The sequence below is a fragment of the Capra hircus genome, chromosome 7 (genome assembly GCF_001704415.2).
Source record: "Capra hircus breed San Clemente chromosome 7, ASM170441v1, whole genome shotgun sequence".
Taxonomy (NCBI): domain Eukaryota; kingdom Metazoa; phylum Chordata; class Mammalia; order Artiodactyla; family Bovidae; genus Capra; species Capra hircus.
Window position 1 is genome coordinate 23543451 of NC_030814.1, and position 26319 is coordinate 23569769.

General features: G+C 34.3%; 1 protein-coding gene across 2 annotated transcripts in view; it reads right to left on the minus strand.

Moving 5' to 3' along the window:
• The window catches only part of RASA1 (RAS p21 protein activator 1), a 102192-nt gene continuing 75929 nt past the window's right edge, over positions 57-26319 (minus strand). Inside the window, exons 11-26 of one of the 2 annotated variants that reach the window (XM_013965776.2) lie at positions 26044-26200; positions 21105-21192; positions 18014-18091; positions 16114-16271; positions 15545-15621; positions 14060-14232; positions 13511-13670; positions 11892-12034; positions 10281-10396; positions 9495-9581; positions 6615-6682; positions 5001-5089; positions 3611-3688; positions 2588-2722; positions 1280-1409; positions 57-283 (exon numbers count right to left, since the gene is read on the minus strand). In XM_013965776.2, the coding sequence (XP_013821230.1) occupies positions 1326-1409; positions 2588-2722; positions 3611-3688; positions 5001-5089; positions 6615-6682; positions 9495-9581; positions 10281-10396; positions 11892-12034; positions 13511-13670; positions 14060-14232; positions 15545-15621; positions 16114-16271; positions 18014-18091; positions 21105-21192; positions 26044-26200 (1691 nt within the window). In that variant the 3' untranslated portion in view covers positions 57-283; positions 1280-1325. Of the gene's footprint in view, positions 284-340; positions 1410-2587; positions 2723-3610; positions 3689-5000; positions 5090-6614; positions 6683-9494; positions 9582-10280; positions 10397-11891; positions 12035-13510; positions 13671-14059; positions 14233-15544; positions 15622-16113; positions 16272-18013; positions 18092-21104; positions 21193-26043; positions 26201-26319 lie in introns of those variants that run through there. The other variant, XM_013965775.2, reaches the window with a different exon arrangement.

The window sequence follows — 26319 nt, forward strand, 5'->3', positions numbered from 1 at the left end:
ATCCCTCTAATGCTTAAAATACAGGAAGAAATAGTGTTGCTGTTAGAATGTAGGCCTTCAGAAAATTTTTCTTTATTGTGGGAAATGCTTTTCTCAGTACATACTTGTTTAGAACCACCTTGTATGCCTTGTCTCCCCCTGGAAAATTATGGGAGGGAAAGAATTGTTAACAAATACATAATGAATAGAATCCTTCAAAAGAGACCATTAGCCAGAAAAAAAAAAAAGCTCAAATTTCATCTTCTCCCTGGGCCTTGCTCTGGTACTAAATTTTGAACTGCCCCTAAAGGAGGAAGAAAATAATGAAATTAAATGTTTAGCTGTATTTAGACAGAAGTAATCAATTTTAAGATATCCCTTGGTTTTATTTTAACTTAACCCTGTGAATAATTCACAAAAATACACATACAGAAGCAAATAAAACTATACAGTCAAACTAAATATCCAGCAGATACAACAAGTAGTCAGAAGGTCAAAGATGGATAGTTGTTCAGTGGCTGATGAAGTTGTTCGCATAATTTAAAAATGCAACTTGGAATTAATGAATATGTTCAATGAAAGTATTCTAGGTTTTTTTTTTAACATACAAAAGAAATTGGTCATTTATAAATGGTTGAATGGGTAACATGCATTGATCAGTACACAATGACCAATAATATTTATTGAATTCAAACTATTTACTGTTGTAAACATTAAACAAAAGCATTATGAGTTCTAAATACAGTCTTTGACAATTCCAACAAAATAAGTGGTACGTTTAAAAAATAAAGCTGATGAGCAATAGATCCACTCTATATATTTTCTTTCAACAGTTCCAGCAGAGATAGCACAGTTATTTTTAAAAAGTATACAGCAAGGATTGTTCCTATTGTAATGGCAAATTCTGGAAACTGTAAATACAAATAAAGTCATTGAACAGTCAGACGGTCATATTCCTAATTCAGGAAGAAGTAATGTAAGAACAGTCTGCAATCCAGTTATACTCAATTGTCAACAGAGAATGCTTTTTCATAGTTCTTTTCTCAAGAAACAGCAAAACTTTGGCAATTGAATGTATTGAAAATATATTTTCAAAGTTCAAGATACAGTCATAACATTGTGTGAAAGGTGATCTGTACACCAAGGCTCAGAGGTTGGTAAAGATAGCTTACAAAGCTGCTGGAGCAGTTACCAGCAGAATCTTGAGTTCTATTTGCATAGCTCACACATCACTGGAATGTGGAAAGGTGTGCTATTTTTTTGGCAAGAGCAAAGGAGACATTATACTGATGTGATTTACCATTTGGGGCATGCTGAATCCATGCAGAACACTGCGGCGAAGGCTGCTACCTGACATCGTTAGTTTTTGTATACTGGTTTTGTTTTTGCTGAAGCAGTTCTGTTATAGCCAGAAGCTTTTTCAGTACATGCTAGACAAGGAAAAACAATATGAAAATAATTAGTAAATGAATGAAAGCTCTGTCAAATCTCAGGGATGGGAAACCTGGATTTGAAAAATACCATATGAACTCAAAGGGATTCATAAAATAACATTACCATTCTACTCAAAAAAAAAGCATACAACTGTAAGTATGTATTACTCAGTCCTTGATTAAATATTTCTGGTCATGTTATTTTGGTTGAGATATAATTTTTTACTCAACATCTTATCAGAAGACAGATTTATCATTATAAATGACACACCTCAAGCCCTGTAAGAGCACATAAGGGCAATCAGGCTATAGTCTAATGAATGCTGTAATCATGAATGACAACACTGGGCCTACAATTAAATCATTCAGCTCCTTTATCTTTCTTAGAAAGTCTTAATTAATTGGGCCACATTCTCCAAAAAAATAATAATTAAAAAAAAAAGTATTCAAGGCAAGCCATATAATAAACCCAACTCCAGTGTAGCAGGAAGGCAGTTTAGATGCCAAGAGCATATAAGTAGGTCTATGGCACATATTCTGCCTCAGTTTCTAAAGTGATCGGAACCTAAGTGAATCGTGCTATTATTATCTAAACTGGGAAGAAACGAGATTGAGGAGAACTCAGAATCACTGCAGTCAATGTGTTAACCCCTCCTAAGGCCCCTGCCGCATGTCGGCCACTGGTGACAGTGCTTCGTTTTTAAGGCCATATTCCAGAATCTCTGGGTCTTGAAATGTTTTTATCAGTCTTAGAACACATGCATAATTCTCATGTGTTTGACAGTTTGCAGAGTTGCCTGGCCATGCACGGTGTGTGTGTGTGACAAAAGCAGACAGAAAAACACTACATCACTACTGACTGACTGTTAGCTCACTTACCACTTCCATACATGCCACAAAGGGTATAAACACCTCCGTTTTTTCAACAGAGTTCACATAAACTTAGAAGCAAGGTTTGACATTCTGTGGTATCAAAACTATGTAATCTTAATCTGGGCTCATCATTCCTGTTTGCTGAGATCTTTGTGGATTTTGATTCAGAGTCTTAAAATTTTAATTAGTAAAGTAAGACTAACTGTAGTTCAGCTATTTATCAGCTCTCAAAGAATCTTATGCTGATATTGTGCTTACATGTAAAGAAATAATATTGTTAACAAAGGCTGGCAAAAACCTACCTGTTGTGCACCACGCTCATTACTGAGCGTCCGCAGTTCATCTGAATGGGCCACACAAATCTCATGCAATGCTGCTAAATCACGGGAAAGGTCAGTTCTAGAATGCTCTGTAGTGTCCGGAAGTTCAGGTACATTCTTTAAGGGAATCATAAAACTGGGTTTAGAAATACGATACTACTATCTCTTCTGAAAAGATCCTAACTGGTACAATAGATAAAATTTAATACATAATTATCTCTTAAAATTCAACTTGACAGATTTTATGACCTCAATATTCACACAAAAATCAGGTTTCACTTTCTTCAATCACAGGACAAAATATCATGTAGTATTACTGCTATTCTAAGCAAATGGTTTTTCTAAACTTTAAATCTATGAAGAGTTTTTTTTTTTTTTTTAAGAAAAAAAAAACTGGAGGGCAAATAATGCAAGCATTAACTCTTTAATATGGATTAAAGGCAACCCAAACTTAAAATTCCTACGTTCTTTCAGACTGACTTTCATGATTAAACTGGTATAATTTGTCCAAACTCATCAGCACATATAAGAGCTACATGACAGGTGTTAATGAGAACCATTCAGGTCTATAATTATCTGTGGACTATGCCACGAACACATAACTAACATATAGAAATCAGTGTTAATTATCTTCAGATAAGTTTCATAAAGTAACTTAGTGTCAATAAAGTACTACCAGACTGAATACTGATTTTACTGTTTCAAGTTCCACTACTTTGTTAAAGCAGCTAAAGCAGCAACAGACTGACATAGTGGTGAGGTGGGCAGCTAAGAAGATAATGAAAGACAAGACAGAAACTGAAAATGACACAAGAAATCCAAAAGCCACAATACTATATTCGTGGTGAAAACTACTTATCATAAGAATAAATGATTATCATTATAATCAAATGAAATAATTTGTTTAGGAAGGTAGACAAAAATATGCAGCTTTTGAATTTTTTTTTTCAGTTCTGGATAGAAAAGCTTTTAGGTGTCAAAATACTTAAAAAATTATATACATACCCCTAGTTCATCTAAAAACATGATCATGCGATGTTTATTACTTTTGATGAATGGATTGACACCTTCCATGTAAGGCTCCTAAAAATATAAAAACAAAAGTCTTACTATATGGACTTGAAAAGCATCTGATCTGTAACAAAAACAATACATATAGTAAAAATTCTTATAAATCATATTATCAGTAGCAGAACATATTTGTAAGAATTTAATCATAAAATGACTATTTTCTTTCTAATATAAGCAAGCAGCTATTCTAAGGAATAGGGGTATATTTTTAATGACCAAATTCTGGATGAAAAAAAATCAGCATACATAGTCTAGCAGAAACAAACTGTTTATATGTAGGTCATTCAAAAATAATTACTGAGAAACTACTTGCCAAGTACCCAGAGGTTATTAGAATCTAGCAGAGAATATAATGAATTAAAGTACAGTATGATAAGGACTGCAATAAAAAATCAGCACTCATAACCTGCCTCAGAATTCAGATACATTCAAAAGCTAAGTCAGGCTACAAACTGCTTCTTTCTAAAGTCTTAAACCTATTCTACAACATGCTATGTTACAATAGGAAAAGTTTAGTATTAACACAAGCTCTTTTAAACTCAGTAAGGTGAGATAAGGACCTAGACATGAAAAATCATCTAGTCTTAAAAGTGACGAAATAAGGAAACACAAAGTAGTATGCCTATCAGACTGTCAAAAATAAAAGTAATAATAGCTGAGTTTTGGCAAGGCTGAGAGAAGCAAAAAGTCTTCTTCCTTAGTAATTCTGCTCCAAAGTTCATTTAAAGAAATAACTGGACAAGTTTGAAAGGAAGAGAGAGAGAGAGTGTGTGTGTGTGTCTGTGTAAGGCACAGTGACAGACTGGAAATCATCTATGTATCCAGTAGAAGACTATTTAACATTTACATGATGGCATTAAATAAGGATTAAGAAAAATAATTACATGTTTCCAGATACAACAAGAAGTTTAATAATGACAGAAGCAGGTGACGTATTAATAGTCAATTGTCCTTAGTAGGATCACATATGGGTTGTTTAAAAACTCATCTAAATTTTAACATTACAGAGAATGTTTAGTATGTAATACATAACAAATCAACCGGGGTACATTTTAAAATATGCTAACTGATTTTTATATTTAAAAATGGAAGACTTTGATTATACTGGAAATTACACTGAAAAAAGTTTTCTATACTAGCTGAAACAGTGGTTTTTAAAATTCCATTATTAAAATCTAAAAACATTAAATATGTGAACATACCAACAAAATCATAAATTACCTTTATGAAATATCCACTGTTGAAAATTTACTTATATTTTATGGTTTTATCATGTTTAGGTTTCACTCAAAAATGATATTTTAAAGTATCAAAATGCTTTTACCTTAGCTCCAAATTCCACAAGATTTGCTAAGTTCTGCACAGACTTAGCCACTAATGTCAGTGTTCTTGCAGCAATAGGAGATGGGGAATCTATAAGAGAATTGGGCACAGTTAATGACACCAACTCCAAAGGTACTTCCAGGTAAACCATTATAAATTTAGCACTTTAATATTTCTTTACAGTTAAAAACACTAACATTCTTCCATTCAGAATGCAATGGTTTTTTTGGCAAGTGTATGACCTGTATGAATCAAAAGAGCTTGATTTAAAGGGGGGAAATCAAACACATTTATTAGCACTTGCAGTTTGTGAAAAGGGTACAAGGCTCAGCAATTCCCAATTGGTTGATAGTATTACAAAATACCTCAAAACTTTACCACTAAAAAGACTGTCACTCTACATACCCTTTGGGGACAATTCACGAATTGTGAATTTCAACCCACCCAGGTTGTCAATTTGCAATATGAACAGTTTCCTGCTCCCAGCCTCCAATGAGTCAAGTAATCACTTTAAAGCTCAATAACAAAAATAAAGTCTGGAATCTGCTTTATTTTGAGGAGAAAAACATAATGTATTAATTTTTTAAAGTTTTTTTTAAAGGTTAATTAGGAAATATTGCCCTATATTGACAGTAGGATGTAAATGAAAAGTATTTGTCTATTAATTTTAAGCTCTGAAATGAGATTATTGTATAGTAAAAGCCTATAGATAGTCTATCTGGCTGCCTGATTTTAGATTGTATTCTTTTTATCTTAAGCTGTTGAACAATAAATAATATTGCCTAGTGGTTCAGAGTCTGACATTCAGATGAACACATCTCTCCAAAAGAATTCTAAATCCTTAATTCTTAATAGACCCAAAGATTTAACCATTTTAGTAGCAACAGAAAGTATTTACAGAGATATAATGGCTATAAAGGTAAAATTTAAGATATTCCAAAAATGTTTAATACAGTTTTAAGCTTCAAATTATTAAGACAAAAATGCTTCAGATTCCTTCTGCTAATAATGGCTTATGATTACATTTATAGTCACAAATATCATTCTTATCCTTTATTTGAAAAGTCTACTACAACATCAGAAAGTCAGTCCATAATGGACATATGAGTAATATGCAAATCCGAATCTGGTTTGTTGGGAGTTTAAAATGCCAATTATTATGTAGTTCGTGACAAGAAATCTCTACTGGGAAATCTCAAAGGGCTTCTTCATAAGTATTTGCAGAGTACAACTACAACTGCAGTTATAATTTTAAATTCCAACTTGCAATGGTAGTGACGAGAGTCTAGCATGAGCTAAAACCACAGAGAAAGCTCTTCTTCCCGACCTGAAAAAGCCAATACTGCAGACTGGAAACAGTCCTAAGAGTCTGAGACACGGGTATGGACAGGCCAAAAAATGGTATGTGTCTACTTATGCCATCTCAGGCTTCAGATAGTAGTGGAAAGGAAGGAAAAAAAGCAAAATGGAAAGAAAAGGTAAAACAGCAAAAACAAGTTGGGTGCTTTTTTATACCAAGTCTTAGAAGTAAATAATTTAAAAATCAGATTTAAAAGAAAAAATGAATAACCTCACTGAAGAGTATGAAACTTTTTTTAATTTCAAAATTTATTACCTGAGATGATATTAAACATCCGTGGACTCAGGATGGCAGGACAGATAAGTCGAAGAAAAACAAAACCACTGAATGGGAGGGAAATTTTGTTATTTTAGAAAACTACTATAATGTGTTACATTAAAATAATAAAAATCTTAATACCTGTAGAGCCATGAACTTTGAACTAATGTAGGGCTGACCAAATATACAACTTCATGAAAATAATAAGCTATTTTAAGCACACACACACACACACATATATATATATTCTGCTTCTTAAACATATGTACTTATCTCATGTAGAATTGTAGGTTTACTTTGGGAAGATTTAAGTTATATCTAAAATTCACTGTTTATTTCAGGCCAACAGTGCATTTTATACTTACTTTGAGGAAGGAGTGTCCTTAGGAACACTAGGAATTTCTAAATTATTATAGGAGTACAAGTAAGCCTTTTTAATAGATACATAGTTCTGTAAAGGTCTTAAAATTGACATTCTCTCACTTCTCCTTCCTCTTAGAACAGTCTGTTATAAATCAAGTTCGTTATACTGACTTTGTTCACTTATTATTATGTAAAAATCAAGAATCCATTGTACTAGGGGAAAAGTGACTCCTTAATAAATGACAAAGTATACAAACATAATGTTTGAAAAGCCTTTAAGGCAACAGAGGAAAAGACATGCGTTCTAAAGTTAAAAAAAAATTCTCAGATTACAAAATATTAATAGCAAAACAAAACTTAGTATAAACGCACATTTAACAACAGTTGTCATATGATTTTACCTGCTAATCTTACTTACTCTGGGAACAAAGTACAAAGTACATCTACAAGTGTATATAGCTATTGCTAGTCTGCCCCCTTCAGTTACTGGTATAGTCCTCATTTAGATACTGTTTCTCTAATTTACTCTTAAAGAGGGATCCACACTCATAACTGATCTCTCACCTGCCCTTGGAAAGACAAGCATTATTTCCAAGATAATAAAATTCTTTTTAGAAATTATAGACACAGTCTCTCTTCTCTATTAGAGTGAATAACACTTCTCAGCATTCACCTCCCATCAATGTTGTTTGCTAATTTTGGGAAATCTTAGAAAAGGAATATGTTGATTATCAGTACATTAAATCTTTAGATGTCTTTTAATTTATGAGGAAATTTGCATAAGTTTTACTTGAAAACATTCTGATATCTTTGCCTTTGAATCTGAAATATAACCTAACCACACTGAATTATAAAAGACCTTCAGTGTGCGAATCTACTTTCTGTGAATTCTTACAGGTAACTTTAAATATAAGAGGGATACTAGGTATCTACACGTATATTTAAAAGCTTAACTAGGAGCAGAAGTCACCACCTAGGCCATAAATGCCCCTTAAAATACCCTGTCGTATCAAACTGCATAGTAGAATTTCCAGCTGTTTGCTCAACAAACATACTTATTTGAAACTTACAGACCAGTTTTCATTTGTATCACACACAACTGTGCTGAAACATTTGCTTGTAATTTTTTTCTATTCTCTCAATCTCTACTAAAGCCAAAAAATGTAAAATCGACAATTCCTAGATATTTGTCATATCATTAGTAACCAAGAGATTTTATCTGTAAAATGAGATCTCTCTGCAAATGCAGGTTGGGGACAGGATTAATGCAAATTTTCAAAACTAATTCTGTGATACCAGTGTCTTCAGTAGTTGCCCAGTTTTTTTTTTTAATGGTCTGTAACACGATGGGCAGCATATATTCTATACGATAAATTTTATTATCATTAGACTGTTGAATTCTCTGATGCTTTTGCGGTAATTTCCCTACTGTCTTGAATAGGTTGTGGTGTGCTTAATAAAGTCTTTCAGATATTAAGGATATTAGATTGGGTCTTAGACGTTTTGCCTTTAGTTCTGCCTTAGCCACTATCTATCTATATAACCTTAAGCAAATTCAGCATCTACAGATCTCCTTCCTCGTTGCAAAAGTTAAAATAATACCAAAGTCCTCCTATATAAGCTAAAAAATTATATGACTTGACAGAGCAATTCCTTCTAATTACTGCACAACTAACACACTGCGACAGCTTCAGAACTATAGACTCTGGCAGGAGACGAGCACCAAGACACAGACTGTTACAAATCAATTAATCATTATCTGTATGGTTCAATTATTGCTTTTCCTAGAGACACATTAACTGATCTTAGCCTCCCCGCTCCCTCTTCTTCTACCTCTCGTTTCTCTCTCCTTTTCTATGTATGTATACACATAAATGGGCTTCCCTGGTGGCTCTGCAGTAAAGACTGCCTGCCGATGCAGGAGATTCAGGTTAGATCTTGGGCCAGGAAGATCCCCTGGAGAAGGAAATGGCAACCCACTCCAGTATTCTTGCCTGGAGAATCCCACGGAGAGGAGCCTGGTGGGCTACAGTCCATGGGATTGCAAAAAAGTTGGACATGACTCTGACTAAACAACAACGATGCACATAATATGCATGAATGTGTATGTGTGTGTATGAAGGGTACTATATGATGTTAGCTACAGATTTTTGTTGGTTATATAAGTTTTAACGTCATTTTGTATGGTTTAAAAACAAACAAAAAAAAGACCTTCCCAAATAGTTTAATTGACTATCAGTGAAGGTTTTTAGAAAATGCAAAACGGTAGCTACCTAAGTATTTCATAGTAACTTCAAAAAAAAAAAAAAACAAAACAAAAAAAACCACAGTAAGTTAACGTTTAGGAGCTATCTGAATTTAGAAAATATTCAACAGAGCCTGACATAAAATTCAAAGAAAAAAGGTTTTTAATTGTATACTATATACTGTTAGTCTTCACATTTCCACACTTAGCCACTTGACTGTTGGTGCAGGCTATTAAAATGATTTAACAAATCAATTAATAAGCCTTACCTAACAACTCTTGTTCTCATGGTGGTATTTGTAGGCCACTTGTACTGAACAGATTTCTGTAAACACCCATAAATATACCTCAGTGTCCTGCCAAAATAACACAATCATCTCAATACAGAAAGCAAATGAAAATACTGATCTCACTGCAGTCTAAAGCTTATGACATTTTAAAATGCAACTAGCCTTTTTCCCAAATAAAGTACTCTGCTACAAGTAATAATATTTAGCAAAGGATAAGGGAAACTTAGGTTTTCGTCAGTTCATTTAGCCAGTTCTTTATATCTACTATGGAGGAAACCCTATCATTTTCAGATTACTTCTATATTAATGAAAAGAATGAAAAGATACTAGAATGGAGGCAGATTTTAATGTAAGTTAACTTCTGTCTTGAATAAGTGATTTCACTAACAGTGGAAGCCACTAAGCAAATACCAAGTAATTATCTTGTGTACATACTGAGGAAGATATTCAACTATAGATAGGAGAGGTACATATGTTTCATGATGTCAAATCTGAGACTATAAGCTTCTATTCATCCCCCAAGTTACTAGATAAACCATACATACTGGCCTGTATAAAAACATGATTTATTTTAATGCAAATATTTCACTTTGGTTTCTTCAAGTCACTTTTTCCTTAAACACAATTCATCGGGTAAAGATTAAAAACTCTGCTTTTTCAAAGTATAACATCAGGATAGTGGAAAAGCTTACACATGTTTTTATAAATACAGATTTTAAAAAGGCAATATACAATTTCTTGTCAAATTAAAATTTCACCACTTACGGTGGAAGTATTTCTGAAGCCATGAATATTTTCTCCACAAGCTCTGAAAGTATGTTCAATAGGTGTGCTAAATTAGTGTTCACATCTTCATTTTTTTCTAACTTTGATGGACTTAACTAAGAGAAGGAATAAATCAATATAAATGCATCTTGGCAATAATAAATGCAAATCAATCAAGGTAATCAAACAGTTGTTTGCAAAGTTCTCTATTTTTCCATTTTTCAATCTGTATTAGTCTTTTGGTGTTGGTGGTGTGGATAAATGGGAATTTCAAGTAGCTTACTCTATGGAACTCCTAATGGGCTTATTACTGTTAATTCCCAACTACTCAACTGAAGAGCAAGCAATGATTATTCAACAATTTTCAGCTGCCTTGGGGTTAATACTACTCAATAAAATTTTCTTTTATTCATTTACCACATTTACCATAGACTTTACAGGCACACAAAACTGTATTAGACTATTTTAAACATAATATTCCCAACTACAACACAAAAACCCCATTTAAGTGGCCACGTATTCATAGATATATTGGAATATTTTAACTGGGAAGAAAGATCACTGTATATTATTATAAAACGTATCTTAATTCTAAATTTATGTGAGGAAAAAACTTATTAGAAAAGTTTTTATCAATAAGACTTTTTAAATGACTAATAAAATACCAGAGCCTCAGTGGCAGCATCATGAACTTGACAGCAACTTTTGATATGTAAGAATTCTTGTCTAGAATCAATGGAGTAGATGTATCTGTGGGAATCTAAATACCTTAGCCTGGATTCAACATCCAGAGACTTTCTGCAGACTTGCTGCATGTCTCTATCCTTTATACTTAGGCTAACTATGGTATTAATCCAGGTCTGTAATACTATATTATCAATTTATCCTGAGTTAATAAGTAAAAATTGACAACTTAGTACAGAATTAACATCTTGACTGATCCCAGTGTACATTATCAAAAGCAATTCCTTTGTTCTGTATCAGACCTAAAAAATATTATCCTGTAGTTCCTCTACCTTCAAAATAAAATGATAAAATAGTCACATAAATGAGATTCTACTCTTTTTCTTAATGGTTTGTTATGAGTTTACATTCCCAACCCTGGGATCAAACCCAGGTCTCCTGCATTGCAGGCAGATTCTTTACCATCTGAGCCACCAGGGAAGCCTGAAGCCTTTAACAATTAATCCTAAAAGGATGTTTTTTATTTGCTTTTAAAGGGATACCTCTGCCATTCCTACCACCCACCTCCCTGCCACCAAAAAAAAAAAAAAAAAACAACCCCAAGGACAAACCTAGATATTACTTAGAACTTACACAAGAGAACTCTCTTAACAAAAACTTCAGTTTATGTCATACACACTTCCTGAAAGTAGTATACACTTTATGATAAAAGTACTTTCATGTATTTCTGGCACAATTTGAGGTTTTTAATCCCCAAATAAATTACATCTTTTGAAGTCTGTTTTGCGTAACATTTTTCTACTTGTATTACAAAAGGTATAACTGCTCTGATGAACAGTTTCAGACAGCTAATACATTTTCCTTAAAGTTAGCTATAAAGTATTACCTATTAAAATATGCTCTTTGCTAAAATACAACATTACTCACCTCACAAGACTGCTTGCTTTCCATTATCTTTAAGATAGAGTCTTTTAAAGCGTGATGAACAAATTGTGTAGCAGTGGCTTTCATATACTGTTCCATCAAGGTGCTCGCAAGTGTTGTGGCTCGAAATAGGGTAGTGGCTTCATCTACATAAATATTTAATATTATAAAATTATTTGTAAAGGATTGTACTATTATGAATCAAACTGGAAATTAATTGAATTCTTTGTTTTCCTTAACCACTTATAGCCATTTAAGCATATTTATCTGCATGCAGTATTACTGAATATAATGATGTCCTGTATTTCTATAAACTTAACTCTTCAAAAGACTTCTATTACTTCATAAGATCATCAACAGAAAGGATTCACACTGCCATGTTTATATGAACACATGAAGGCTTCAGACAGTTATATGACTTATCAGTAAGACTAAAGAGCCAAATAGTGACAAAACTAGGACCGGAATCCAGCCTTGCTTTCCACTGAGCCCACACTGGAAAATATGAGTTGATTTCCAAACAAGCATGTAACATAAAATCCCTGTATAGATTAACTTAGTAGTCTAACATATAGCCATTAATAACTTTTAATAAAATTCTAAAAAACACAAATATTGAAAGAAAACAATCTCAGTATAAAGTATGTACCACCACTTTACATTTTTGTATTTTCTATGAGTAGGAGGAAATAGTTCTAGATTCTACAGTTTATTAATACCTGGGGAACCTAGAAGCAAGTATTGTGTGAGTCAAAGTGCTGGCTGGAAATGGGTTATTCTGATGTATTTACAGGTGGTTACAAAGTACAATGTGTCCAGCTGCCTAGGAACTACCTATCTATATAGACGCTAGAAATAAAATGTAGCTGACACCCAACTTTTGTGCAGTGAATTTATAAGCAAAAAAAATAAACAACATGGTAAGTATACCAAACTATTCTTAATAATCAGACACACTTGAACCAATGATCTGGACATGGAAGTCACTTTCTATTGTTTCTAATACTAATTTGCCATGACAGAAACCTGTATTAAATATAAATAACCCCCTGCTTCCTATATTAGCCAGCATAAGCATCAGAACTGACACTCCAACTAATTTTTTAATGAAGGAAAAACAGTAACTTCCTTTGTAAGATGATTTAATTATTTAACGTTAAGATAAAGTCCATATATATTTGATTATAAAAGAAAGATGAGCACCAAAGAATTGATGCTTTTGAACTGTGGTATTGGAGCAGACTCTTGAGAATCCCTTGGACAACATCCAACCAGCCCATTCTAAAGGAAATCAGTCCTGAATATTCATGGAAAGGACTGATGCTGAAGCTGAAACTCCAATACTTTGGCCACTTTGGCGAAGAACTGACTCATTGGAAAAGACCCTGATGCTGGAAAGATTGAAGACAGGAGGAGAAGGGGACAGCAGAGGATGAGATGGCTGGATGGCATCACTGACTCAATGGACATGAGTTTGGGTAAACTCCGGGAGTTGGCGATGGACAGGGAGGCCTGGCAGGCTCCAGTCCATGGGGTCACAAGGAGTTGGACACGACTGAGTGACTGAACTGAATCGTTAACCCAGTTTTTAAAAGTATCACACTAACACATCCATACTATACCTTCCATGCTTATTTCTCTGTCATTTAGTGTGCATAACAACAATGATTCAAGCTTTTCATGAAGAAAAATCTTCAGTAGAATGCTAGCAAGTAGTGTTCGGTCCTGTCCACATACATGTGATAAAGCGTAGACTACATGAAGTTCCTTTTGCAGTATAAGCTAAAAAAGACATCGAGAAAGGTTGCTGAAAGTATACAACATGGAGCATTCTCAGATTAACAGAAAATATGTTCTTCTATGGGCTTCCCAGGCAGCACCAGTGGTAAAGAACCCACCTGCCAATGCAGGAGACATGAGAGAGATGGGCTCGATACATTCTCAATTTAGGAATATGTTCTATTGAATACATGTATTAAAAACAGAATGAGATTGTAGCCTTTATATTCATAGACAATACCAATGTCATACTGCTGCACAGCTTTTCAATCTTCTCTGTCACTGTGCCACTAAACTATGAAATTATCATATTTAACTCAACAGACCTTTCATTAAAAGTTAACTATTTCTCTTAATGCTTTTAAAAACAGTCCGGTAAATAACTTACATACCTCTTTAAATTCGCTGTACTCTTCCTCTGGCATGATCTTTTCCATACAATATCGTGCTCGGACACGCAGAGTTCCTGGTTCAATACCTTTCAATGGTATATGGGAGCTGAGCAAAAACCATTCATCTGTGGCGTGCCCCTTCTGTAACCGGCTCAACTGGCAGCGCATAAATACTTTGACAGAAAAACATCAAATGATTACTATCTATCTCAGAAGATGACACTGTAATCAGTCCCACAAATTTTCCTAATGTTATGTCTTCTCTATAGTGTTAAACACTTTTCATTAAAGGACTTTTAAGTAATACCACAAATTTTAACACTTAATGCTTACTTCATTCATTCACTGAATGCCTACTATGTGCCAGACTCTCTGATAGGCAAGGATGTAGAATACAGACATGATTAATACATGGTCTCTGACATGCATGGAGACCACCGTGTAACCAAGGAGGCAAGAAATCAATTATGGTACCCTGCGGTAAGTGCTATAAAGTTATTAATGCTAATGAAGTACAGAGAAACAATTTCTAATTCAGCCCGTGAAGTTTTAAACATCCATTCCAAACAGATATCCATTAAGCTGACTTTTAACAGGATCTGGAGATGTAACTAAGTAGAAAGGTAGAGAAAAAAAGGCAGTGTGCACACAGTCTGAACACAAGGTATGGTGGATAGTTTTAAAATCCATGAATAATTTACAAGCTATAAGAAGGCTGGTGCAGCTGGAGAGAAGGATATACAGAAGATTAAGAATGAGAAGGAGTAGGTCAGGAAAGGGTTCTGTTTCATTACTAGGGGGGTTAGATTTTATCTTAAAAATAATGGGAACCACTATAAAATGTTAACCATTTAAAACAGTACAGAAATTACAGAATATAGCAAAACATTCAGGCTTTGATTCTGTTAACATATATCACTTTTTTTTTCTTTGTAAGCCTGGTTTTTAAGAAGATATTTAAGGATTAACCTAATTCACTCTGGTGTGAACTGCTAAATCACACTGTCACCTGTTTCCAAAATTGGCTGCGAAAAGTATGCTGCTGAGACACGGACTGACACTACAAGTGAACAGTGTTTTAAAGAAAAAAATTTAAAAGAGTGCTTTTTTTCATGTCCATGCAAAGGATAGGAGAGTAGGAGAAACCTAAAAAGTAGGAAGAAGGGGTAAGGAAGCATCACAGGAAGATGACCACTGTCACTATTTTCTTTTTCTTGTTGTTCACTGGATGAGGAGGGTGAACAGCCACTACTTTAATCGTGAGGGCTTAAGATTATAGTATATACAATTTTGCCATTTTGGTCCTTATTCTTTTTTGGACACATTCTCAACAACTAATACTTTCATGTGTACAAAAAGCAATCTCAAGTTAACACTATTTACATACCGTTATAATTTCCATTTTAGACTCTACTTCATTATGAATTTCCAAAGTATATAAAACATACTTTTTTACTTTAGAAATAAATTTCTGTATTAACTTACAGATATCAGGATCTTTGCTTTTCTTCGTTTTATTACTAAGAGTTATTTCAAATCTGTTGATGTCAGGAGGAAGATCACTAAAGAAGCATGTGGGGAGAAAAAGAATTAAGAAAATGTCCTGGCATCACACTATCTAATTCTTTTGTCTCCAGTATAGAATAAGCTCCCTATTTTTATTTCTGCTACTAACCCAGTTCAGAGTGGTAGATTTAAAACTAGATTCAAAACAGGTTTATCATTTGGTATACAAGAATACAGACAAACTACACTTTTCTAACATCTTTAACTTCCCCAAGTAAACTGTGGAAACCCTCATAAATATTTTCTATGTGTATGTTAGTAAATGCTTTTGGATTTGTCACTGAATAACTAGGTGAAAAACCATGGACATAGCACTTTACTAACAAAAGTGAACAGATAAGATAGAAAACAAATATAGGTACTATTAAAATGCCTGAGCCTGGCACCTTGTTCTGACTGGTTTAGATACAGAGTTAAAAGGAAAAAAAAAAAGAAAATGCATTATGGGAAAAGAAAATCATCTAATGTAATAAGAAAATAAGACTTACTCAAAGACAAACTCTTCTGACCATACAGGGTTTTGCCCTTCCCTTGCATGAGTTTTTGCTACCTGGACGCTATTCAGGTAGATGTTACAATATGGATTAGTAAAATGTTTTACTGGGAGTTTATGGGCTTCTTCAATATGTAAAACAAGACTGCTGACCTAAAAAAAACACAAAAAGTATTACCCCAGATTTCAAGAATTATACATTAGGTTTCAAAGGCAATTATAAAAACCCAAAGTAGTGACTTATCCCCCCTCTTTTTAACGAAACATGACTTTCAGTTATGTTTTCCTTTTAAAGTGACATACAATGCAACATTCAAGCACTCAGCAAAATCTCACTTTAAAAAATTGTATTTTACAAGTTATTATTCCAATTACAGTCCTACAAAAATAATGAAATATACCTTTTTTACTATAAAACCATGATTCAGAGGAAATAAAGTTGAGAAGAGGATTCTTTATTAATTTAAGTAAATAACTGTCACCTCCCAAAGCAAAATCTAACATACTATATAGTGCTCCTCTGGAAGATTTTATTTCTATATAGAGTTCCACAGCTAGAAAATAATTTAAAAATACTGATTCTACCTTCTCATTTTACAGAAAAGGATACAGATCCAAAGAAGCCGTTTTTCAGTTTTGATGCCAGAATTTAGATTCTGATTCCAAAATTCTAGTATCAGGTTCTCTTTCCGTCTTGCCAACTGCTATTTGTATGGCCTTGCACAAGTCAATTTCTATGCACCTCTGCTTCCTCAAATGTCAACTTAGGATAAAGTCTACACTGCAAGTTGTTGTAAAGATTAGAAATGATATGTATAAAAGCCCAAGTGGAAAAGCATATATGTCCCTGGGGAGATTATCAGACTTCTGGCTACAGGGAACATTAAATTTAGAGTCATCTAAAAATAATCATTCATCCACTTCTTGGGTAAATTCACCTAGCTTACTGGAAGTTCCCATAAGTATTAATACAACAAGAGTTACTTTAGTCAATAAATACTATACTATGCTTTCCTCAAAACTCCAAGAATGTTAAATTTACTTAATTTTTTTTCAATTATCTGGGGATAACTAGAAGAAAAAAGCAAAGAAATAGAAGGTATACAGTTGACTTTACATACCTAGAAAAAAAAGAGAAAGCCTAGCTTTACTCTCCATAAATGAACATGCAGGACATGTTAAGGTTTCAAAAAAGATAGGATACTACCTGTAAGTTACATAATAGGTTTCAAAAGCAATTACTATAAAAAACACTAAAGTTACCAGGATTAGTACTTTCAGTCAGATGATTTTTTTTCAATGAGCACTTTTAGTTCTTTTTTAACAAAGACCAAAATAATTTTTTGAAGAAAAGAATAATAGTGCCAAACAATAGTTTCTGTTGTTGTTGACTTGGTACTGGAACTTTAAGTAGAAGAAAAAAGTCCCTGGTATGTATTCAACAGATGGCATTAGGGACTAAGTACCCTATATAAGGCAGTAAAGTCTGCCTGCAATGAAGGAAATGTGGGTTCAATCCCTGGGTCAGGAAGATCTCCTGGAGAAGAAAATGGCAACCACTCCAATATTCCTGCCTGGGAAATCTCATGGATAGAGAAGCCTGGTGGGCTAGAGTCCATGGGGTCATAAGAGTCAGACACAACTTAGCAACTAAACAACCACCCAGCAAGGATATAAGAATATTCTTCTTCATAAAGAAATAACTATTTCTCCTGCTGCTGAAGCCAAGTGGGAGCATGGCTTTAAAATGCCTGAAAAAGATTAACCTCTCTTAAGAAATCTAAAGTATTTAAAATGTTGCCCAAAGTAGTTCCGAAAAATAAAGAGCAAAGTGATAAAGCAAAACACAATCACAAATCTGTGACAATCACAAATCAAAGAAAATAAAATTTCACCTGACGCAGGCGTTTATTAGATGTCCCTGGACTACTTTTCCTTAAGTTGCAAAATGCCTGCAGACCTTTCATCCAATCCTAGGAAAAAGAATAACAGCATTTCAAAGAAATAACTATATAACAGTTTATGCAGTTTCCAGTCATCAATTTGGGTTCTTCCTCAAAATTCAATAGTTCTTTTCTTCTCTACACTCAAGAATATCCTGCACTTTAAATATATGTTATCCCACAAAGTAAAACAGTGACCAAAAAAATTATAATAATTTCTGCAAAATAGATTGTATTATTGCAGAAGGTCTAAACTAATCCTAAGTGTCAATGAGTGATTGTTTATTAGCCAAAAAATAGATGTATATGTAGTTAAGCAGTTGAGGCACCCTAAGGCAGAATTTAACGTGATACATTTTGTGAAAGGAATGCTGACTACAAAACCAACTGATAATGTGATCACTGATTTGATGACTAGTTTTCTAATCTTTACCTTAGACCATGAAATATATAAGGGGATCTGGGTGATTTATGAGCCTTTTAAATATTAATGTTAGATATAAAATATTGCAGCCTAATATTAAAACTAAGTTGCAGATATATTCTCAAATGTTTAATACCCTACTACACTGGAGAAAGAGAATAATTTTAGGTTTATAAATTATAAACATGTTTGGCATACATGTTTCTAGTAAGCTCTGTACTATTGCTTCACTCAATTATGTCTTCAGTGTGTTGGCTACTTCAATGAATCTGAATTCTGTCAGTGTTTAGAGTACGTCTTTTAATAGGCAAATTTAAGACTAAGTCGATTACCATAGCTTTTATAAAGAGAAACCAATACAATATTGTAAAGTAATTAGCCTCCAATTAAAATAAATAAATTTAAATTTAAAAAAGAGAGAAGACAATAACCAGAGATCCTACAGGTCACCAAAGTAACAAAATTTTGGAATACCAGTGGCATTTTTGGACTTTAAGAGGTATATGAAAACACAAAATATGGAAAAGAGTATAGATAAATAAGAAAATGTTCTATTTATACATTATGTGAGATACCCAAAACATACTGAAACGTCATCAAGGTGTGTAACACAATCTTTAGAAAGAGAGAACATGATAAAATAACTGAAAGACAGGAAAGAAACTTAAACTTGAGTATCCTAACTCAATTTCTAACGATTAAAAAAAATGTCAAAGTTACCGAAATATTATGAGCCCTATTTTTGCAAATTAGGGATAAATAAAGAGCCTCTTGATGAAAGTGAAAGAGGAGTGTGAAAAAGTTGGCTTAAAGCTCAACATTCAGAAAACGAAGATCATGCATGGCATCCAGTCCCATCACTTCATGGGAAGTAGATGGGGAAACAGTGGAAACAGTGTCAGACTTTATTTTGGTGGGCTCCCAAATCACTGCAGATGGTGATTGCAGCCATGAAATTAAAAGGCACTTACTTCTTGGAAGAAAAGTTATGATCAACCTAGACAGCATATTCAAAAGCAGAGACATTACTTTGCCGACTAAGGTCCGTCTAGTCAAAGCTATGGTTTTTCCAGTAGTCACGTATGGATGTGAGAGTTGGACTGTGAAGAAGGCTGAGCGCCGAAGAATTGCTTTTGAACTGTGGTGTTGGAGAAGACTCTTGAGAGTCCCTTGGACTGCAAGGCGATCCAACCAGTCCATTCTGAAGGAGATCAACCCTGGGATTTCTCTGAAGGGAATGATGCTGAAGCTGAAACCAGTACTTTGGCCACCTCATGCAAAGAGCTGACTCATTGGAAAAGACTTTGATGCTGGGAGGGATTGGGGGCAGGAGGAGAAGGGGATGACAGAGGATGAGATGGCTGGAAGGTATCACTGATTCGATGGACATGAGTCTGAGTGAACTCCAGGAGTTGGTGATGGACAGGGAGGCCTGGCGTGCTGCGATTCATGGGGTCGCAAAGAGTCGGACACAACTGAGCGACTGAACTGACTGAACTGACCCATCCTCAAATGGTAAAGGATCTGCCTGCAATGCAGGAGACCCAGGTTTGATCCTTGGATTTGGAAGATCCCCTGGAGAAGGTCATGAATACTCACCCCAGTATTGTTCCTGGAGAATCCCAGGGACAGAGGGGCCCGGTGGGCTACAGTCCATGGGGTCACAAAGAGTCAGACTAATACTTTCACTTTGTTCACCCATGAAACAAGGTTTTATGTGTATTACAAGCTAACAATGAGTATTCAATTGTGATATTTTTTTCATGACATGAAAAATTATATGCAATTATGAGCCATAAAACACAATGGCTCATTCATCAATTTATTCTACAGCCAAACATATCTTCATAATTTATGAATCAGGAGCCCAAGCCAGGACCCAGAGTTTTAAAAGCATCTGTCTCATATCCAGAATTGGCAAATTATCTTCTTTTTTCAATAAAGTCACATTCTTTCTTTCACCTCTAAACTACTTTCAGGTTCCTTCCACAGAGAATCAGCAGAAGAAAATACAGCCATATATCTACAAAATACCACTTAACACCCCAGAAATATTGTGGTTCAGAAAAATCAATGTATTTTTAAAAGGAGATCTTTAAAAACATTTCTTCACATTACTTAAAATTTAATAAAAGTTTTAATAAAGGCACTGCACCTGGATCAATGGCTAATACTGAAAGAAAACATTATATCTAGACTTAGAAAAATAGAAAAATTCCTCAAATTTTTCCTTGTGATGACAATTTCTATTTTTAGATACAGAGTTCAACCAGTGAAGAATAGCCAGTGCTTATTAGCAAAACTAACTGACTTACCTTTTTGAGTGTACTGAGAATATCCACAACCTTTCTTCAGAGAAGATTTTAAATGAGCATTCTCAGTTGACCCAAACATCATAAGAGTATTTTAAGGTCAATTTAGAATGAAATTTTCCCAATAACCCTTCACTATTTCTTTCAAAAATTTTTTTACACATGAAAGTTCTTATTGCTTAAAATAAAAGATGATTCTATTCCAGGCATCTTTTTTTATCACCTTAAGTGCATTAGTTTTCTATTCTAGTTAAGAAAATATGGACTGAATAAAGGTTTATAGTAGTTGAAAAAACATTTAACTTACCTCTGCCTGTTCTGGAGTTTCTCCTGCAAAGTAGAAGATGTAATGTTCTTCACTGAAGTGCTGAACCACTATCTGGAAACAGTTTGGCCTTTAAAATACAAACAAAAAGTTATTAGGAAGTTCAACAAAATGTACTGATTACAGCACTTACACCAACTTTAGAAAACAAATCAATATAATTATATAATTTATACACAATTAACAATTCATTAGAGAAATAATCCACTGTACTAAACTAAAAAGAATATGTCAGCTGCATATATTTTAGAAAGCTTTCTGTCTGTACTACTGAAATCTATCAAAGTTTAAAAACATTTCAAAGTACTATGTAAATTATTTTAAAATAGAAAAGTTATAAGAAAATTGAAAAGTTAAAAGAAAACTGAAACAGAAGTGCTAGAATTGCATATAGCTAATCTAAAGGCTTTAAAACAAATAAAATGTTACTAAACTTGCAGCTTAAGGATGATATATAATATACATTTCTATGTACTGAGAAAAAACTAGACATTTGGGATTTTTTAGACCCAAAATGCTCTTAATGGCTATCTCCCAATAGATTATGGGTAATTTTAATTTTCTTCTTTATAACTTTAAAATGTTTTTTAAAAACTGGCCATTTTTCATCTGTTAAAATGGAAATATCAACAAGCTTATTTTGAGGATCAAATGACCTAATGCTGCTGCTAAGTCACTTCAGTCGTGTCCGACTCTGTGTGACCCCATAGACGGCAGCCCACCAGGCTCTCCCATCCCCCGGATTCCCCAGGCAAGAACACTGGAGTGGGCTGCCATTTCCTTCTCCAATGCGTGAAAGTGAAGTCGTTCAGTCAAGTCCGACCCTCAGCAACCCCATGGACTTCAGCCTTCCAGGCTCCTCCATCCATGGGATTTTCCAGGCAAGAGTACTGGAGTGGGGTGCCATTGCCTTCTCTGAATGACCTAATAGTAGCGTACAATAAATATTAGTTCTGTTCTTCCTATCAGTTCAGTTCAGTCGCTCAGTCGTGTCCAACTCTTTGCGACCCCATGAATCGCAGCACACCAGGCCTCCCTGTCCATCACCAACTCCTGGAGTTCACTCAGACTCATGTCCATCGAGTCAGTGATGCCTTCCAGCCATCTCATCCTCTGTCGTCCCCTTCTCCTGCCCCCAATCCCTCCCAGCATCAAAGTCTTTTCCAATGAGTCAACTCTTCTACACTGCATATAATTTACTTGACAAGTAAATACAATATTAGTAGTTAACATATTTTTGAAGACGTGTTGTTTTTCCAATTAGATTTGAAAGTTTAAAAGGACCTTCAAACTTTTGAAATTTAATAAGTGTTATTTGTATTTCTTGCTTTCACCAAAGAAATATCTTAGACCTTGGTGTTAGAAGGTCATAGCAAAATACCCAGAGTACAAGCTTAACAAATGGATTAAAGATAAAAAACCATGTCTTCAATGCTTTAAGGATACCATAAAACAGTGGAATATGTCAATTGAAAACTTCTGATTCTGAAAGTGGTTTGTACCAGACTAACCCTCCTGGATGGATAAAATATAAACTAAACAAAATACAACTGTATGAAGTCAATGGAGAACAATGAGGTGGCTAAGACTTGAGGGACCAAGATATAATGAGGTGAGACTGACATTCTCCACAACTGTTCTTTTCAAGGTGTTTGCCAGTTCCTAAACTGTTAAGGGCAGGGAGCTGAGGCGATAAGTAGAAAGCATCTAAGAGGCTAAGAAGCTCACCAGGCACATTCAGAGTTTCACAGTGTTGGGAGAGACAAAATGAGTTCAGGGCCTTTAGATGAGGAGGCTTTCTGTTAAGAACCCTGAAGGGCTATGCTTTCAGAATTAAGAGCAAATCAGAGATAAAATAGCCTTCACCAAAACTTCATATTGATCTGCCTAGGAATCAACTGGAACTACCCCTACTCTAACTTATCTGGCAGAACAGTCCTCTCTGGAGGCAATAACATTATGTATAGCTTCTGCAGTTTGTCACATACTATATCCACTATTTAGTCAAACATAAGCTGTCGTCACAGGAATCAGGATTAAATGTCTGAACAGCTGAAAGAAAAACAAATGAGAAAGACCTACATATAACACAGATGTTGAGGACAGATACAACTTTCAAATATTTTTCATAGTAATTAAAATTCTTTGAAAAAGGTTAAAAAAAGAGAATTTTGTTAGATAACTAGAAATATACAAGACGACCCAAGTGGAAATTATAAAGTGGCAAATGTAATAAATAAAATTAAGACCTCAACAAATGCATTTAACTACAGAAGAATAGTGAACTGAAAGAAAAATCAGAAGAAAATATTCAACCTGAAGCACAGAAAGGAAAAAAAATTATGAAAAACATAGAGGAAACTGTTTAAAAGACACATGGGATGTAGTGGATGGTCTATAACATGCAACATGAACTCCAGAAGATTCAAGTGAGCATGGCAGCAGGGCTGTTTAAACAGACACTAACAGAGAACTGTTCAAAACCGACAGGAGACATCAGGTCTCAAGAATAAAGAAGCTTTACAAACACCGTAAATTTCTAAAAGTATTTTTTTTTACAGTAGGCACATATTGATTTAACCTTTGAAGATCTAAGATAAGGAAAGATCTCAAAGCTTCCAGAGAAAGATGAAATAAGTATACACCTTGAAGAAAAAAAAAAATATCCATAATCTCTAAAAGAGAAAACAATTAGAATAAGAAAATTTTGGAAAGTAGAGACTAAGGCTAAAAGTAGAGACAAGGCTAAAAGAAAATAATCACCAAACCTAAAATGTAATATCCATCAAAAACATCCTTCTTAAACAGATAAAACAATAAGTACTGCCACAGTAAAAGATTCAGCCTAAGAAAAGATACAAGTACAAAACTCCCATGTAAATATTCAGTACAGCAATAACTCTGTATGACTGAAATGTCTTTTGACTTGTGCTTCCAAAACAGTTAATATTTAAAGTAAAGCAGTATTAAAAGTCAGAAGTTTAATATAAAGAAACAGGAATATTAGAGACATCTCAATAATACCGAAAAAACCTGGAAAAATTGCACAGCTACACAACTAAAGCACTGGAGCAAACAGCTGAAGGGCAGTGCTGACCAGCATTCCTACACCACAGGCTGGGTGTGCATAGCAGTCATCTCTACTGCTGGTAGAACTTTCACATTAGACTCCACCCAAATGCTCAAGGTAAGTCAGTATACTGGGCTCTATGCTTACACAAAGCAAGAAATATACAATGACTTTATCTATTTGATAACACAACAAATAGTGTAGTCTCAGGATTTTCAGTAGTTACTGGAGGAAATGGTCACTGCTCCTTTCTCTGGCACTGTTTGCCACCTTTGCTCTCATGAAGAAGTGGCTCCGTGAGAAAAACCTAGTATACACAAAGTAAGGCAGAGTAGCAAGATTGAGAGGAAGCCAGAGGTCTGATCCTACTACATCTGAAGGCCAAGTTTCTCATATTGTTAAGTGAGGGGAAAAAAACCTTAACTCCTATCTTACCCAGATTTGTCTTTTTTTTTGGACAGCTGTTTTCAAGAGATATTAAGAAGTGTTTGGGGCTGGGTATCAAGCAAGAGTATCAAGGTTAAATGAATTCATGAAATACTTCATAGTATTTTATGATGATTCACATAGTATTTCATGATGATTCATAGTATTTCATGTTGATTCACTCTTGATGATTCACAATACAAACTTGGGCTACAACTTCAAAATGTCCTGCTGTGTGGAAAATTATTTGTCCAATTCAGCATCTCCCAAACCTATTCAACCACTTAAAAGAGGCACTGTTAAATTTCAAATAATACTAATGTGATCTCCTAAACACAATTTGGAAAAAATGACAAGCCTGTATGCTCTACAGGTATTTCTCTTGACGCTTTCCCAACTTAAATAGGAAAAACTGAAGTTGCCTAGTAGAAATGCCATCCTGCAGCAGAAAATAGATTGTTAAAAATGTGTTGTAATTATCTGTGTTTTCTTCATCATGCCTGTGTGCCTTACTCAGTCACCCAGTCATATCTGACTGTTTGCCATCCCCATGGATTGTTTGCCCACCAGGCTCCCCTGTCCATGGGATTTTCAAGCAAGAATACTGGAGTAGATTGCCATTTCCTTCTCCAGGGGATCTTCCTGACCTAGGAAGCGAACCAGCATCTCTTGTGTCTCCTGCATTGAGAGGCAGATTCTTTACCACTGATGCCACCTGGGAAGCCCCCATAGCAATACGTAATAAAATTGCTTGCTAAGTATACCCAAAAACACTCTAGAACGGATTCATAACAGATAGTCCATCAGTCAGTCTTTAAGTGGTCAAATAGGTTTATTAATAATACTGATGATGAAAGGTAAAGAAAGGCCCTTGTTAAAAAATCTAGATGGAATTAAGTGCTGAATTTGCCTTGTGATGTTCAGGATTTACTTCTATTTATTTTCTTAAAAACTGTGACATTAATGTAAGAAAAAAAGTTTTAATTTCAAATCTGAAATACTCTCTCCTCTTTTCTATTGAAATAACTGTTTTTATACTACAGCCTTCTTAGGAATCAAGTTACTATAGTACAACTGAGTGATCTAGTACTATCAGATGCATTGAGTTAACCAAGAATGATAAAGTAGGAGAAAGGTGACAAGAATCAAAGTCATTCGAAAGACTGGCAGTGAGTGCAGGGCAACACACTGCATACAGAGTAAGTCTTTATACAAAAGATCCATAGATTTCTATGTGATATAGTGGAAGTAGAATTTTATGCATAAGTTAGTCTAAAAGAGAAAAACAAAAATTATCCTAGAAAGTAAATGTCACATTTTCAGATGATTTTCAGGCTCTCAGAATTGGTTTGCTTTGAAATGATCTGAACATACTATTTTATTATTAAAACAATTCCAAAAATATATAGGAAACCAATTTCTTACCTGCCAAAGAGACTTTCATGAACAACATAGACAGAACACACGCTGAGATCTATTAATCCTTTTGGTTTTGTAGCTCGTTTTTCACTTTCAAAATAAATAAGTTGGGCATCACTGCCCTCTAAGATAAAATATAAATTTTTCCACCTTTTTCCCTTTCCTGTTAAGAAAAAACAAATTGTTTTCCCTTAGCCAAATAATGAACTATAAAGTCGCTGATAGTAAAATCATAAAAATGATCATTGCTTAAAAAAAGTCAAATATATTTCATATTTCAAT